Here is a 17,276-nt window from a genome sequence, read left to right on the forward strand (position 1 = left end):
TGCAATGTGAGCAATGTGTTAATCAATTAGAGCACACATTTTCTAGTATTAAATCTAGAGAACTTTCGAATTAAAAATGTGGAAAATAAAGGAAACCTAATTCTCTATTAATGTCTAAAGTGCTAATCCTCTCACTTGTGTTTTGATTCTTTTTAAAATGTACTTTTATGATAACTAGCAAGAAGCACAAACAAGAAGCCATGTTTCCAAAAGTGTAAGTAATATAGAAAGAAAGCCGTTAAAAATGTTCTGTAAAACATAAAATTCAAGCTTGTCTGTGTAAATATCCTTCAGATCTGTGAAATTATAACGAGCGCAACGTAAATCGACAAATTGATCGATTGGATAACTGATCTGATAATTATAATATAATATTGAAAGAAAGACTAATATTTATAAACTAATTTCACGCGCTAGTAAATGTAAAGGAAAAACAAGAACGTATTGTTTCCAAATGCATTAATCTGCTTACAGCGCCATCTTGTGACACATTGAGTTCAATACAGTACCTTTAGTTTTTTTCACGTTACAGCGTGGAGGATCATGAAAAGACGTGACTTACCTTTCCTTTTGTTTTCTTTTTTCCTTGTTATTTTAATGTGACGAGTTCTTTATCCACTTCTGAATGTTATCATCCAGTTTTCTTTAAATATAGTAAAAGTGGGTCTTGGCACTCAGTGATAAGAATATTGTTAGTTGCATGAGATGTAGTATATTAAAGGAAGTCAGGGGTTTGGCTTTCTTCCAGATATACTATGCTTACCACATCCCTGCTATTTTGTGAAAACATGTTGCATTTAACGAAAAAGTTCGTGTAACTCAGTTCTTCTGAGACAAAAGAGATAGTGTTTTACATATTTTAACAGATTATGAATAAAAAATAATTCTGATACAAGAAAAATGAAACTCTTGATAAATCCGGTGATAGCAATACTAAGAATGAAGAGAATATGATGATGATGATGATGATGATGGAAGTCAAGAAGAAGAGGTGTGAGAGGAACAATAAAAAGAAGCCATAGAACAAAACTATTGACTTGTTTCATAGAGTTCATCATTTCTTATATGAAATATCACAAACAGAGTTTCATTTCCCACTTTATTATTATAAATATACTAAAATACAAACATACTTAAGAAATAATTCCAGTGTAAAACTCACACTGTATAAATATACATATTCTAATTCACGCCACAGCTAAAAAAATGCTTATAAAAAATAATAAAGAGTTTTTTCTACTTCAGTGCAAACAATGCTCAATTTTAAAATTTTAGGCTAGCTTATTAGCGTTGCAAAATGAAATCTGAGTGAAAATAGTGATTAAGCTATGGTTTCTCCTTTTCCAGTTACATTCAGAAGGTGGGAAGGAAGTTGTGCTGAAAGCACACAAAACAGAGGTTTTAAAATCACCATGCAGTGTGGACAGCATGAGTAAAAATGGATGTTGGGAACTGAGGATAAAAATTACATGTGACACTGAGTTAATCAGAAGAAATGATTAACTCAATGCATTTTAAATAAGATGTTTGGATCTTATTTAAAAAGAACAATGCAAATAAAGACAACATAATTAAAAATCACGCAACATCCACGCTAGTGGTATTTTGTCATTAATCTCTTTTATGGGAAAAATACATTTGAATTACAATGAGCCCTGAGTTCCTGTTTGTATTGTTTATTTCAGGACTGTTAGGATACTTGGACAATACCCTTGCCTCTTTTTTTTAAGTAATAGATTTTAAGGTTTTTAAGTAATAGATTCACCGCTGCTTACAACAATGTGTTCAACAGACAGTCACCTTTTTTGATCACATTTTAAAGCTGTGCCTTCTTGTAAGAGTTTCCTTAGCAGTCATCTTAAAACTGATATAGTGCAAAGCAAGAAAAACAAAAGTAAGCAACGAGTCCATTTTACTTTTATTTATAAATTCACAATAGTGGATGCACACCCAACCATTTTCTAACTGCCTCTTCCTATTCTGGATCATGGGGAAGTCAGAGTTTATCCCAGCAAGCAATGGGCACAAGGTAGGGTACACCCTGGGTGTGATGCCAGCCCACCACAGGACATACACACAAACACACTCAGAGTCAGTTTGACAAAGAGGCCAATTAACCTACCAGTATGTTTCTGGACTGTGTGAGGAAACCCAGGAGAATTTGGGGAGAACAAACAAACTCTCTGCAGAGAACATCTTAGGTCTGGAATCGAACCCAGGGCCCCAGCACCGTGAGGCAGCAGTGCTAATCACTGCATGACTATGCCACCCTGGATGCACATCAGCGTTTTTAAAATGTATTACACAATTTAACCTTCCACAGACTATGAGGCAAATTTTGTAAAGGTTTGTGTTTGGAGATACACTGTATAGTAAATTGACACTATTGCTGTCACTCAGCTAATGACTGCACACATGATGTAAAAGCCTACGATGGTGAAGCCAACTTCTAAAAGCAATTACCATATTACTATGATTTTTTATTCTCACCAGGATTTCCAGTCACATGAATAAACCAAAATGCTTGTACAGAAGAAGACTATCACAGAAAAGGGAGAGACTATAATTAAAAAAATATCATTACAAAATGTTATAAAGATTTGATTATAGACTTGTGACAGAAAAGACTGTGTTTTTATATACATTTATTTTCTAAAATACCAATTAAAACATTTATGCCATTGCACAGCTCCAACCACACACACTGTCCTACCTCTAGGTAACACCCTTGGACAAAATTGTCACTGAAGTAATAACGCATCGATGAGACCCAGAGTTCCTTGTTAGGAACGAAGAACACCTGGCAGGTATATAAGTGTGTTTTTAAAGAAACTGAAATATTTAACAGTCTATGAAAAGCAGTTAAAATTAATATAATAAAAACATCTTCATTCAAAATTGTACTAAAAAATTATCAAGTTCACTGTTAAATTCCACTATTAGAGCAAAGACATACACATTTACCTGTTGAAAGACTAAGTTTCAATATCTGAAATAAAAGGTAACTGTGATTGAAAATCCTGAAATCTTAAAATTAATTACACACAGGTCTCGTCTGGTATGTTAAAGATTGTCTTATAAATCATATACATAATATTTATTATATAAATATATAAATAATAATAACATAGCCCAAGGCTGCACCTCACCAGATAAAAAAATCAACAACTACAAGTTTATCATTTGTAGCAATGGTGACACCACATAAGATTTTTAAAGTTAGACATATTTATACTAACCTGTTTAAGTACATGTAGTTTACATAAACTATATATTCTATTCCTGGTTACTATATTATCTGTCGAATAAGAACTGAGAACTTTGTTCTAATACAATAGGATTATTGTAAATAGTTCAAGTAGGTAGCTGCGCCAGCATGCCCAAACTGCACACCTGAAGAAGGCTCCACAGCCGAAACCTTGTGTTTCTTTTCTCCTCTTTTCAGCATAGATTACATCTTTACTTGTTCCTTTGTATTAAACAGATTATTGCATCCGTGAGCACAGAATTTGAAAGAAAATTGAAAGGAAATCCATTAACAGCTGCTATTCATTAATAACTAAAAGTTACGTTTTTCAAGATTTTGAACACTTCCAACATATAAAAAATACAACATCAGGGTTTTCTAAGAAATCAGCGTGTATATAATCTGGTAAGAATTATAGGAGAAACATAAGTGAAGGATATCCAGTAAAAAAACTCAACAGCATTCCCTGTTATCAGTAAAGTCTGTTATTCTTGCAAGCCACAAGCGTGCCCTCATGTTGCTAGAACATATTTTACTTTCTGCACGTATGGCTATAATGTTGCATATTATTATATTGGTGTAATTCTTCTTGTTGTGTCACATGGTTTACAAAGATATGGCCACCTGCCTCCCATGCACTCTGAGCCGGAGGCGTGTCTTCACAATGCGCGTCTGCGTATCTATGCTTCAAGCCAAAGACGGAAGCGCCTCCCCTTTCTCCTCCTGATGTTCGACTGACGAGGGTTGGATCCCAACAGGATCAGACAGCACTAGTTAAGGTATGTCGAAATTTAATCCAGAAAGGCCATTTATGTACCGCGACGATGGCTTGGCATCTACTGGATACCGACCTTGAAGGAACATAAATAATATCGCTTATCGCTGCCGTAAAAAGCGTTGCTCACAAGATGCTGATGCTGCACTGCAGATAAGTAGATCGTCTGTGCGTGCCAGGCCTCGGAATGGTAGTAAGGCTTAGATAATTCCTGTGATCAGGCTGGTGGTCAGCAATAATTTGAAGCGTCATTGCAACAATGATAGTATTTTTAGCTTTTCAGTTTGTGCACAAATGCGTTGAGATTGATAGAAATAAGGTCGAGTAACTCACGCTTATATGTAAATGCTCTTGAAGCAGAAATACTGTATATCCGTATGTCTGTCAAAGCACCATTTGTAAATCATTATTTAATGTGTTTTTATTGCGGAAAAATGTATAATAGAATAAAACGTGACACCTTCTAGTGAAAAAATGCATTATTACGGAAGTTTGTTTTGTTAGCATGTGAATCTTGGCCCTCAAAGTGACACTTCGTTTAATGTGCAGCATTAATCGCAGTCGGTAGTCCGAACATCATTTTGTAATCACTTCAAGCATTGCTTCGTCGGTTTTACTAAGTATCATATAATGACTGGTTAACCTACGTCTTTGTAAAAGTAGAATAAGTTATTTATGTACACTGTGCATAAAAACAATAACGTGACTTTTGAATCTGAAGTCGATTATGTGAAGTGTCATCTTCAAAGTGAGCACCGGTTGGTCTAAGACGGTGATATGTGTCGGGCCTGTTCTTCGTGTCTCGCTCGCTCGGCTGGATGGTAAAGCAGGTGACCTCTATTCAGCATTGAAAAGGTTGTGCACACATTGCATCCTTCACAGACTGGTTTGGAAAGGACGGTTGCACAGCTTGAGAAATGGAGAATCAAAGGGCAATTTGCTGCTCAGAAACCATCATTTGGCATTTCAGACTTGTGGCTTTTTATATATTGCTGTACTTTCATTAAGCCTTAATGAGATGAAAAAACAGATGAAGGGTTGAGGGGACTTTCATGTACTGTGTTTTACCCTCATCATGGTGTTTTCATTTAAGTGATATTGTGAATTTTGTACTTCTAAAACATTGTAAATTTTCAAGGATATTGTGTGTTGGTTTCTTAACTAAAACCTCTTGGAGGATATGTGTAGGTCTACTATGAAGAGGAAGAATCTATATGGAATATATAGAATATTTCACATCACACTGCAGTTGATTAGCCATCCACTTAATTTAGTTGAGTTTTAAGCATGCCAATGCACTTGTTTTAGAGTCGGTACTGGGGTGCACAAAATGCATCAATAATTGGTTCTGTCTTCTTTTGAAGTTTGTATCCTGTCCCTAATGAGTAAAACTTAATTCCTTTGCAGTTTTACTACCTTGTAGTAATCTCAGAAGAGATCACTTCTTGTGCCAAGATACAAGAGATGTACCTTGTAAGATCTTAGAAGCTAAGCAGCGTTAGGCCTGATCAGTACTGAGATGGGAGGTATCTGGAGAAAACAAGATGGTCGCTGTAAGTGGTTTTGGTGGATCAGTAGGTGGCACTCTTCTTTCTGAACCAGAATTTCCTTCCAAACCAATGCCCCAGTATGGTGACGGGGCACTGTGGTGTAGGAGATGCTTTCAAAAGAATGTGTCCTTTGGATAACACATTAAATCAATAAGAGAATGAGTGTTAATTCCAATGTCCTGGAGAAATTCCACTTTAGGCTTGCACATTCTGACCTCCTGGCTTAACGTCTCCTGTAGTTTGATTGATTAAATAATTATCTTCCTCATCTTAGCTGCTGTGTTGTGGGGCTGTAGGTGTAGAGTGGCTTCTGTATATCACCCAGGTTTACATATCAGTTAATCCTATATGTGAGATACTTTGAGATCTGTTGGGATGACAAGTGTTATTCAGCTGGAAAAAGTTATTTTCCTATTATTTTTTCTGTATTTTAAGAACAAATTTCCTGTTGTTCTTTCTTTTTTAAATGAATCGACTTCTTTCCCTTTCCATTTTTTCACTCTCCAGCAGTTTTAGGACTCATGCCATGTGAGATATTGTCCTTTATGTGTGTTTTCCTTTGGGTTGTGCAGGTTTTCCTTGGAAGACAAGAGCATTAGAATGATGCCAGAAAAGATACCAAACTGAAACTATCACAGTAAAAAGCTGGAAAAAGTGTTTGAAATATCCATATTTTTATATTGATTAGTTTATATAGTGTAGCTGTTAGTCTGTTACAACACAAAAGAGTGCGTCAATGTGGTTCTGTCAGCAATAGATCATGATGATATTTAAAAATGTAATTCCTACTACAAATTCAGCATGATTTTTAGATATCAAAGTGAGAGCTGGTTGGAGCTTCCAAATCATTTCAGCAGGCAGGGTCACTATTGGCATTGATTTAGACTACTGGCATGAACCACAGGCTTTCCATACTAGTGTAGCTTGGGCATCATTTAAAGAATGCTGAATGGCATAACTAACTTTGTTTTGCAAACCTTGTAAAATTCTAGATGCCTTTTGGGTGATCTTGTCTTTGAGGTATTTCAGCAGCTCAAAGTGTTGTTCAATTAGACTGTGATATACACATGAATGGAAATACAATCTCCGAGGAAGGACACTTTAGATTATTTAGTTTGTGAGTGCTGCATGCAAGTAGTAAATAAAAATTTGCCTGAATCACTACAGGGGCAGTTTGAAGTTTGGATAGAGCTCTGCTTCCCTTTGTTTGAAAAGTGAGCTGTCCAAGGGGCACACAGATCAATAAGCATCTTACAGGATTGTGGCACTAACAAGGGTTGCTAACCCTAAATGTCCTTCTACAACAAACAAGTTTCTTTTCCCAGTTTGTTCTCTTTTTTATTAATTGTACAAATGTACTGCATTTTCATAATTCATTTTCATAAAAAGCGATCTCCTGATATAAAGATATTCTGTTAACGTCATTCAATAGGTAAGCTGATAAATGTGCTCAAAACTGTCTGGAATGTGTCTTACTTTGCCACATTTTTGAAAAGTGTACAGAAGGCATTTGACTTCCAAATGATAGGTGGATTCACATGCCCTACTTACGCTCCACTTAGCAGATTTGTCTCCTGTTGTATTAGTGTCAGTTAATATTCTGTAGACTGGGTTTGGCAGCATTCTTAGTAGCTACTTTCTGTGCAAGAACAAGAAGCCATTATACATAAATAGTGACTTGTAACAAGCTATAGAGGAGTTTATCCTGCTAAAAAGATTATGGACTTTTTACTTCCTGTAGTATGTTGAATGTTCAGAACAAAACCAATATTTTGCTGTAAGATGTATAAGAAAACCTTACCTCTTTACTGAGAGTAATATCGTGACATTTTTGTGACTTTTTGTTCTCCTCATTAAAAGCCATTTGACTTCATAAAGAGACTCTAAATCCCCACCATCATCTGCAGAATCGTTCTGATGTTACAGAAGTGCATTGAGATCAGGTCCATAGTCCTTTAACAAATAAGGATGGGAAATACTCTTAACGTGCTACTTACTAACAAGTAAGTTAAGTTGCTGCTCTCTCCAAACAGCCAAAAAGGTCTATATCTGAAATGTCCTGAGATAATACCCTTATTTATTTGATGTTAACATTTTGCTTTGTTAACATTGGCTGCAGTGACTCATCAGTTATGAATTTAATTGATCTTTATGCATCATATATACTTGGACAAAATGAACATTTAGTAGATGACCCAAAAAACATCCATCCATTTTCTGACCACTTTATCCAGTACAGGGTCGCAGGGGAGCCAGAGTCTATCCCAGAAAGCAACAGGCGCAAGGCAGGGTATACCCTGGATGTGATGCCAGTCCTTCCCAGGGCAGACAGACAGAAAGACACAGACAGGCACTCACTCACACCAGGCCAATTTTCTCACAAGCTAATTAGTCTACCAGTATGTTTTTGGACTGGTAAGAACACCAGGAGGAAACATGCAGAACACACAATCTCCTTGTCAAAATGACTTATTTCTGTATGAGAGCTGACTTAATACATACTGCATCAACTGCTCTTTGGCATAGTTTTGTACGAAGCATATGGAAGACGTTTTCGTCTAAATGTTAGATTAATTAATAGAAAACCAAACCAATTGTTCTAGTGAGCCATTTTTAACCAGTGTTATGTTTTAACAGTGTTAATCTGATAGCAGAACTAAGCATTTAATCTTCACAGCCTAGCTCAGTGACAAACATTTTATCTTTGGGATATTATTTTTTATTGTTCCTTAACAAGGTGTGCCTGTATGATTCGCACCCTGTGGAGCCAGGTAGATAGGAGCTGAATACCAGATGAATTAAGACAGGAAGAAAGTCAAGTACATGTTTCTCTTTTAAACCTGCACCTAGAGGTTTGTAACAATGTTTTAAAGCAACAACCTAATTAGCACTAGGAAGTCTAAGCTGGGACTCTCCAGGTTGGTGGACGGAGACCCCCTTTTTGAAATGTGATGCAATCATGTTATGTCTTTTTAGTGACTGATTTTTTTTTAACAAAGGAAAGATGCAGCCTATATATTTACCCCTTTGAGTCTTTAAATGATATTGCTCATGGCTTTTCTGCATTTTAACCAAACATTTTTACCATTTGGCAGATAATGGCAGTTCCACCAGCTTATGTTGACCTTGGCAAGTCAGCTCGAGATGTGTTCACCAAGGGATACGGTGAGTGAAGTTCACGTCTTGATTGTGTGGTTCTCTGTGTAATAACGTGCGCAGTAGTTAGCTCTGGACTCAGATCTTGGGTAGGACACTGCTGTGGTACTCTTGAGCAAGATTCTTTGCTCAAATTGCCCCAGTAAATGCCCTGCTTTATAACCCACCTTTGTAAATAAGAATTTGATCACAATTGGCTAACTTGTTTAAATAAAGTAAATATTTTTCTTTCTCTGGTAACATTGTAGATATTTTGGTGTTCAGTTTACCCATTCTAATCCAAACTTATGTTTTTTTTTCTCAAACCAAAAAACAAGGAAATAGACACATGAAGAGTAAAGCCTTAAGTATGATTACATTTAGTGGTGTTTTTGTTCTGCTTCATCATAATAACGTGTTTTGCTTATATGCTTTTTTCTTAAAAGATAATATTATTTTATTAAAGATAATATTAATTTTATTACAGGTTTTGGCCTTATCAAACTGGATTTGAAGACAAAGTCAGAAAATGGATTGGTAGGTTTTACTTTGAGCTGTGAAGAGATTGTACTGCAGAGACAACTGATTTGCACTGGGAACGTTTATGAGCTTGTAGATATTTGTTTTCTGCACACAGATAGGTGAAATATATGATCATCTAAGTGGATTCTTGAGTGATGTTATAGCAAGCCAGCTTCAAGTGTATACTTGACTGAACATTCCTATATGAAGTTGTTGTTATCACAGTAGCTAATTGCTAAAGGGTGTGTATTCAACATGTGGTGACTGAAAACCAGAACAGGTTAGTTGTGAAAAGCTTGTAAGAACCGCAGAAATGTACAGTAATACGCCCCTGGAACTGTTATATTGTTCTAGTCAGCCATTTTTAACCAGTTTTTGTCGCAGGTTCACATTGCTACTGCTGAAAACAAAGGAGAAAGAAGTAATAGGTTTATTCCATGCTGAAAAAAAGAAGAAAGAAAACACAATGTTTCGGCCGTGTAGCCTTCTTCAGGTGTGAGAAAGACAAGGCAATAAGCAAAGGTAATGTAGCGGGAGAACAAAGGCTGGGAGAGAGGAGGAGCGAGAGGCGGGAGCAGGGGACAGAAAGAGAGGCCAATCAAGAGGTGTGAAGTCAGAATAGGTGTAGGTGTCTAATACCAGACACATTCAAGGCCCCTCAGGACAATTCCAGATCACCCAGATGGCATCTTGTACCTCCAACAACCTTATTTACTGTATCTCTTGCAGTAAATGCCCAGCCATCTACATTGGAGAAACAGGAAGGAGACTCGGAGACCGCTTCAGAGAACATGTTAGGGCTGTGAAGATTAAAGATCTCTCCAAGCCCATTGTTTCCCATTTTACCTCTGACGGCCATGATCACACGAATCTCTCCGTCTGTGTTCTCAAAGACAGTTTTCCAAACTCATACATCAGAAAGACTACAGAAACTAAAATTATCCTGCAGCTAGGATCACACCTTCCCCCTTCTCTTAACGACAGACTACTTTACATCTAATTTCCTCCATTCATTGGAGGTTTCATTTCACACCTCTCTACACCTATTCTGACTTCACACCTCTTGATTGGCCTCTCTTTCTGTCACCTGCTCCCACCTCTCGCTCTTCCTCTCTCTGAGCCTTTGTTCTCCCGCTACTTTACCTTTGCTTACTGCCTTGTCTTTCTCACACCTGAAGAAGGCTCCACGGCCGAAACGTTGTGTTTTCTTTCTTCTTTTTTTCAGCATGGAATAAACCTATTACTTGTTCCTTTGCAGCCTACGCATGCTGACGCAGCCACCCACCTGAACTACTAAAGGAGAAAGAATCTCTAAAAAGAGGCATCTGTAAAGATGCAAGAGTTCTTATAGGATCCCATCATTCTTTTTCTCACATTGAAAACTTTGGACTAAAACCAGAGTCCTCAGGGTAAAAATAGTATACAAATTTCACCAGTCATTTGCAGGAAAAAGATTTGCATGAGGGTGTCACAGTGACACAATGGGTAGCTTTGCTGCCTTGCAGCACTGCCTCACAGCGACCTTGGATTGAGTTCCTGGAGTACTATATGCGTGAAGTTTATATGTTCTCCCTGTGTTCACATGGGTTTTCTAGGGGTGCTTTGGTTTCCTCCTGCAGTCCAAAAACATAGTGGTAGGTTAATGGGCTTCGGGGAAAATTTGGCCCTGTGTGAGTGTGTTTGATTTTGTCTTTGTGTGCCTTGTGATGGGCTGGCATCCTGTCCAGGCCCTTGTGCTGTTTGCATGCTGGGATAGACTCCGGTCCCCCTGTGGTCCTGTACTGGATGAAGTGGTTTAGAAAATGGATGGATGGAGTTTTGTATGAAATTTAAATGCCTTTCCTTTTTGACCTGGCTATTGTTTTGTTTGTGTCCAGGAATTCACAAGCTCTGGGTCTGCAAATACTGAGACAAGCAAAGTGACCGGGAGTCTTGAAACCAAGTATAAGTGGGCCGAGCATGGCCTGACATTCACTGAGAAGTGGAACACAGATAACACCTTGGGAACCGAGATAACCATCGAAGATCAGGTAATGCTCCAAACACAGGAGAGTGATTTGGAATTGCTGTCAAGTGTTCATTGATAAAAATAACCCTTAAATGCAAAACTTGGATCTCCTTTCTGTTCAGCTTGCCAAAGGATTGAAGCTGACTTTCGACTCCTCGTTTTCACCAAACACTGGGTAAGAAGTGACAGTGCTTTAAATGATGATGACATCGGCACATCTTTTCAGAAAGGAATAAACCTATTACTTGTTACTTTGCAGACTACGCATGCTGACGCAGCTACCCACCTGAACTACTTCATAATTATATTAAGTTGAATTATTTTAAAGCCATAAGTAAAGAGAATTACACTCGATGTGAAAGGTCTTCAATTAAAATGACTAGGTTATAGAACTTTAAATTAGTTTTTAATTTTAAAACCACAATCTTGTCACAGTGCACTTTTACTTATTTTTAGGTTGCTTCAGCAGTACTTTATAAAACAATGACTATATTGAAATGTGTTTACAAGCTGCACCTAAACAAAAACAGAATTACTATTTTAACAATATTAATTAGAAGTGTTTGAGAAATTCCATGTATAATCATTTTAGCTTAATGCTTGGTGGTTGTTAATCAAAACAACGCAGTGGTATTACTTTCAGTAGTTCCAGAAGAAATTACTTAATTGTCTAGTTAGAATCATGTATTCAATTTGTATTGGATGTACAAATTGTATTGTGTTTGTATTCTGAATACTTGATAATAAAAATGTTATTTACTTCCTTTATTGCCCAAGATGGGAAATTTGTTTGTAGGCAGGTAAAAGTCATAACACAATACATTCAACACAACCTAAACCCATTAACAGATAAAAAATATACAAGCATGATGAAAAAATAAATATATAAATAAAATATGTAAAATATACAATTTATTAATTAAGCAGGTTAATAGCTGTAAGAATAAAGGATTTGTCATATGATTTAACTTTGCATGTTACTGGCATTAAAAAGAAGCTCTTTTGTGTTTCCCTATTATGTTTTGTTTGACTACAGCAAAAAGAGTGGTAAGATTAAGACTGGTTATAAAAGGGAGCATATCAACCTGGGTTGTGATGTGGACTTCGACATTGCCGGGCCCTCTGTGCGCGGAGCGGTGGTGCTTGGCTTCGAGGGCTGGCTTGCTGGCTACCAGATGACCTTTGAAGCAGGGAAATCCAGGGTCACTCAGAGCAACTTTGCTGTTGGCTACAAGACGGACGAGTTCCAGCTTCACACGAATGTGTAAGTGTGCCACTCTGAAATATGGAAGCGCCTTGTTTAGCGACGAGTGCTGCCTTTTGATTGATTTTATGTTCGTCTTGGACTACACCAGAGCTTGGAGGTGTATGCTGCTGCTTCATTTTTGCAGTTAATACCAGTATCACAGTGCACAGCATGCATACGGTTCTTCAAGAGGCACAAAGGCACCTTATATTATGGTCCTAATGCAGTTCCTTGTCACTTGCAGCTGCTTTTCTGGGACATATTTCTTTGATAACTAGACAGCTTAATGTGCTTAAACTAACCCATTATTTGAATGGTTTGCAGTATGTAGTATTTCCTTGGTGAATTGAAAGGAGACCAGCAGGTATCTCCTTTCATTTGATTGTATTCTACATGTAAGCTACTGAAAAATTAATGAACTAACAAATATGTTTCTTTTACAAACGGTGATTGCTCTTTGTATTTATTTTAAAGAGGCATTTATTTTTTATTGTGTGTTGCCTCATATCTTCGTATGTTGTTCTGCTTTTTACATTTTTCTAACTCTTTTTATTTGCTGTTGATGCTGCAAATCGCCAGAAAGGGAACATTTGTTTCATGGTAATGCTGATAATGAAGTTGCAGCTTAGGAAAATTGAACATGGTTTGTGGACTCTTTGACGTGAACCACAAAAGAATTATTGCCACTGTTTTTGAGATTCCTAGCAGTGAAGTTATTTCATGCTGTTGACTTGCACTGAATTAATGTGCCAGACAGCCGTGCAAAAATGTAATAACTTTAACTACTCAAACATGTTATATGGTCTTCTTGGCTCACTGCATCAAGCAGTTTCATATCCTGTAGTATCATAAAATAAATCAAGTGAGATAGTTAAGAGAATGTGCTGCGTTCTTGTAAGCCTTGTTTAAAGACTGATGTCAGACATAAAAGCATGGAGAAATTATTTGCAAATTGGTCATTTCCATTCAGTATCTCAGTATTTTATTGCTTGATAGAAGTGACAAAAAGAGAAATGATTTTATTTTTAGATAGACTGTCTTTGGGCATATTGGTTGTGAAGAGAAACCACAGCATTGATTTTTAAATAGGATTAGGTCTTTATTTCACAATTTCCTGCTTTCTAAGTGTTGTGTGCGATGAAGGAAAAGAATAAAAGAAAACAGTATATACACTTTGTATATACACTTAGATGGATTTAAAGCACATTTTTTAATGATTGCAATGTTAAAAGAGGGTTAAAGTCTAACAATCACTATAACTAAAACTATAAATTTGACCAAATCGAGGAATGAATTTAAAAATACCAATTTGTGTAATTTTTTAGGAATACATACATAGACATGGGAACTACATACAGTAGAGCCAATTTGGATTTTCATAAGTGATGATTCCTTAACTATCCTATAACTATCAAGATTGAAATAATTAAGATATTAAATCTGAGTTTTTATTTGTATTTCTCAAGTTTGTAATCCATCAATCCAGGTAATGTATTCATTATATTACAAATAATATATGTTCATGTGGGTGAAGCAGTATATAGAATAGGATAATCAAACAATCAGTAAATCAATTGTAGATTTAAAAACATCAGCGGAGTGTGCGGTTTTAATGTGATTGGGAAGTGTATTCCAGAGATGGGAACTACCACTGAAATGGCTCAGATAAGAATAAGAATAGGATGAAAATCTATGGTACAGGAGTGAAATCTGACTTCACTAAAATTCCACTTATGTGTAATGGTTTCTGGAACTGAGCTCTTCCGCACTTGAGAGCTGTCTGGTATTTTTCGTCCCTCACCTTGCATCCGGAAATCATGGAATTGTAATCTGTGGAGGTGGCCGAGTCTTTTTTCAGTTTTTCCTGGTTATGGTGTGGCAATGCGGGACAGTTGTCTGTAGATCTTGTTTGTTCATTGTTTGTTTTCCCTTTGCAGGAATGATGGGACAGAGTTTGGAGGCTCAATTTATCAAAAGGTGAACAACAATCTGGAAACTGCTGTCAATCTAGCATGGACAGCTGGGAACAGCAACACCCGCTTTGGAATTGCAGCAAAATATCAAATAGATGCAGATGCATCATTCTCGGTATGGATAACTTTGTGTTTTACTGGTTTGCTGACACAGCCATGACACATCTTTAGCTGCAGTAACATCACTTTGTGTGTTTTTGCTAACATTAAGACTTGACTGTATTTTTAGTCCACTTGTTAGCCTAATCATCATAACACAATACAAAATGTAACTCCTGTTGCAGTGTTCCTATATTAGAAGTATTTTGTACTCTTGGTGTTTTGAAATGTCAAGTTCTTGTTTTGATTTATTATTGGTTCTTACAATAACGACAATCTTCTTTTAAAACCTTCAGGCTAAAGTGAACAATTCAAGCCTAATTGGATTAGGATACACTCAAACCTTAAAGCCAGGTGAGTATTTCTCTGAGAAAGTGGAAGAAATTGACAGTTTTCTCATTAGATTGCATTACTGATGTTAATGTAATATTGTGTACCTGCAAATAGACTTCAAAGTTCCATGAAGACCTGAAGTACATACTTGTGTAAACTAAATGAACAAATTCACACTACAATTTAAGCTCAAAGACTGGAATTTCAAAGTCAGGATCTTTTGACATCAACCAATCACAATGAAAACCTACGTTCATTTTCCCAAAGTCACTGATGGCATTGTACAGAGTAATATCAAGACTTAGAAAATCTGTAAGTTTCATTCTATGTGTGGATGTACAGTATATCACTGTTTTTTACTGTGCCTTGGTACTAAATCTCCTTCATCAGATGCAGTCTTTTTCATGCATTTCTGCTGGAAAAATGTTTTATTTGTAGCTCTGCTGTGTTTACTGTATTTTCTACTGTATTTTAATATTATTTTTACTTGTTAGAGGAATGCAAGTAACTTTGATACTAGAAACTTTTGGAAGATGCCTGTATTACTGGGCAAAAACATGTATGACCTACAGTGTTTCACTGACTTGTTTTAAATGGATTTATAGTCTACAATAGTGTTTCAAGATAATATCACAGATGTTAATGACATATATGTTAGTATGTTTAAATGATATTTACCAGTGTGATTTTCTCCCCAGGCATCAAACTGACTCTCTCGGCTCTTCTGGATGGTAAAAACATCAACGCAGGAGGCCATAAATTGGGTCTAGGACTGGAGTTTGAAGCATAGAAGACTGAACTGCACAATCCTAAACTTCCAAAAATTTTAATGAATAGCTACCTTCACAACCTGGTGTTTACCCTGTATGTGTAACCAAGTGGGATACGAGTATTATTGTACTGTCAGTTATACTACTGATAATCTGCAAATTCTAAAGGACAACTGAACCTAAAAAAAACAGGAATTATGGGCCCAATTTCAGTAAAAGACTGTAGATGATAATTTGCAAAATTTAGATGCAATTAGTCCTTAAGACTTTTCATCTTGGAATTAATTGAATTCCACTGCATTTTTGTAGTCTTTTGAGCTATATATGTATATTTATTTTTTCAGAGGAGAAAATCTGGTGTAAAAAACTTGCTTTAAAGGCTGGTGGTGAGTAGGGGCAGGACAAAATCTGTTACAGATTGTCCACTAGGTGGGGCTGTGATAACACGCATTTCATGTATGACCAATGCTGCCATTTGGTGTTGCTGATTTAAGTTACTGTAGTGTTTCTTTCAGCCAAAAATCTCTGACTAATAAGGGAAGTATCTGTTTCAACTTTAATGTAGTGGGTAGGTTTAGTTGTCCTTCACTTATGCAAGTGTAGTTTTAAAAAAGGCACTAAACTTGTCTGTTATACACATTCAATGCATATGTTTCACTAGTATTTGTGTGTGCAATATTTTGGTGTGAATATTTTATTACATACAAGTTTACAATAGCATTTTAATGTTTTCTTCCACTTGCTTATAAAGACAAAATCTGTTTAGTGACCCATGTAAAGGGCTGGATCATAGTAAATAATGCCCTATATTCTGTCAACCTTAAAACAAAAAAAATATTTTGGTTCTTAAGATTGGTGCATTTTGATAGGAGATTTAGTCTTCCAATTTTGATGTTAACCTAGGTGCAAAACCCAACTGTACTTGACAATACTGTCAGCCCCTAAAATTAAATTATTAACTTAATCTTTATGTGGCCTGTTTTTTTTACACATCATTTTTAAAGACAAGTCATAAGGCTATAGTTAATTTACCAGTTTCAGCACTATTGCTGCAGATGGGTGGTGGGTTTGCACAAAATGTGGGTGTTTTACCAAGAAATACTGAAACACCCAGCTGATGGTACAGTACATACTGGGAAATTCTACACTATCAAAAATCAGAAGATTTTGGAAAAAGGAAATTTTGGTTTTAATGCCTACCGAAAGTAATGCATTTTTAAAATTAAATTGAGTAATTTCAGAAATGTTGCCCACTTGCATGCCTTTCTCAAATTCACTCTTTAACTGTACCCTCTTTTTTAGGGGTTATATGAGGACCTGAGTAAAGATGTACTGTAATACACATATGAGCAGTTATCTGTTGTATCACTGATGGTAACATTTTATGGTTACAGATTCTGATGATATTTGACACTTCTGCTTTATTATGTAGGTTTTTATTTTAACAGTTCATACTGTATATAGTGATTGCTAAATGTAGATCATCTGTGGGCATTTTTTTCCTATTAAATTCATATCGATGTACGATTGTTGAATTCAAATAAAAAACAGAAGAACTGTTTTGCACTAAATGTCCCGTTGATGACAACGTTCTGCCTGGAGCAAAGAGCACGAGTTT

The 17,276-nt window shown here is 36.3% G+C and overlaps 1 protein-coding gene across 2 annotated transcripts; it reads left to right on the forward strand.

Annotated features, from left to right (window-relative positions):
• Positions 1 to 3,916: 3,916 nt before the first annotated feature.
• vdac1 (voltage-dependent anion channel 1) lies at positions 3,917 to 17,229 on the forward strand. 2 transcript variants are annotated; one of them, XM_088933005.1, is made up of 9 exons: positions 3,917 to 4,026; positions 8,668 to 8,737; positions 9,195 to 9,244; positions 11,107 to 11,259; positions 11,360 to 11,412; positions 12,274 to 12,501; positions 14,421 to 14,571; positions 14,852 to 14,909; positions 15,587 to 17,229. In XM_088933005.1, the coding sequence occupies exons 2-9, from the start codon at positions 8,671 to 8,673 to the stop codon at positions 15,676 to 15,678; spliced, it is 852 nt and encodes a 283-aa protein (XP_088789131.1). In that variant the 5' UTR covers positions 3,917 to 4,026; positions 8,668 to 8,670; the 3' UTR covers positions 15,679 to 17,229. The 2 variants fall into 2 exon arrangements, with proteins under 2 accessions (XP_088789131.1, XP_088789132.1); XM_088933006.1 differs by lacking the exon at positions 3,917 to 4,026 and adding an exon at positions 7,442 to 7,575.
• The last annotated feature ends 47 nt before the right edge of the window (positions 17,230 to 17,276 follow it).

The sequence above is a fragment of the Atractosteus spatula genome, chromosome 14, assembly GCF_055471065.1.
Source record: "Atractosteus spatula isolate fAtrSpa1 chromosome 14, fAtrSpa1.hap1, whole genome shotgun sequence".
Lineage (NCBI taxonomy): Eukaryota > Metazoa > Chordata > Actinopteri > Semionotiformes > Lepisosteidae > Atractosteus > Atractosteus spatula.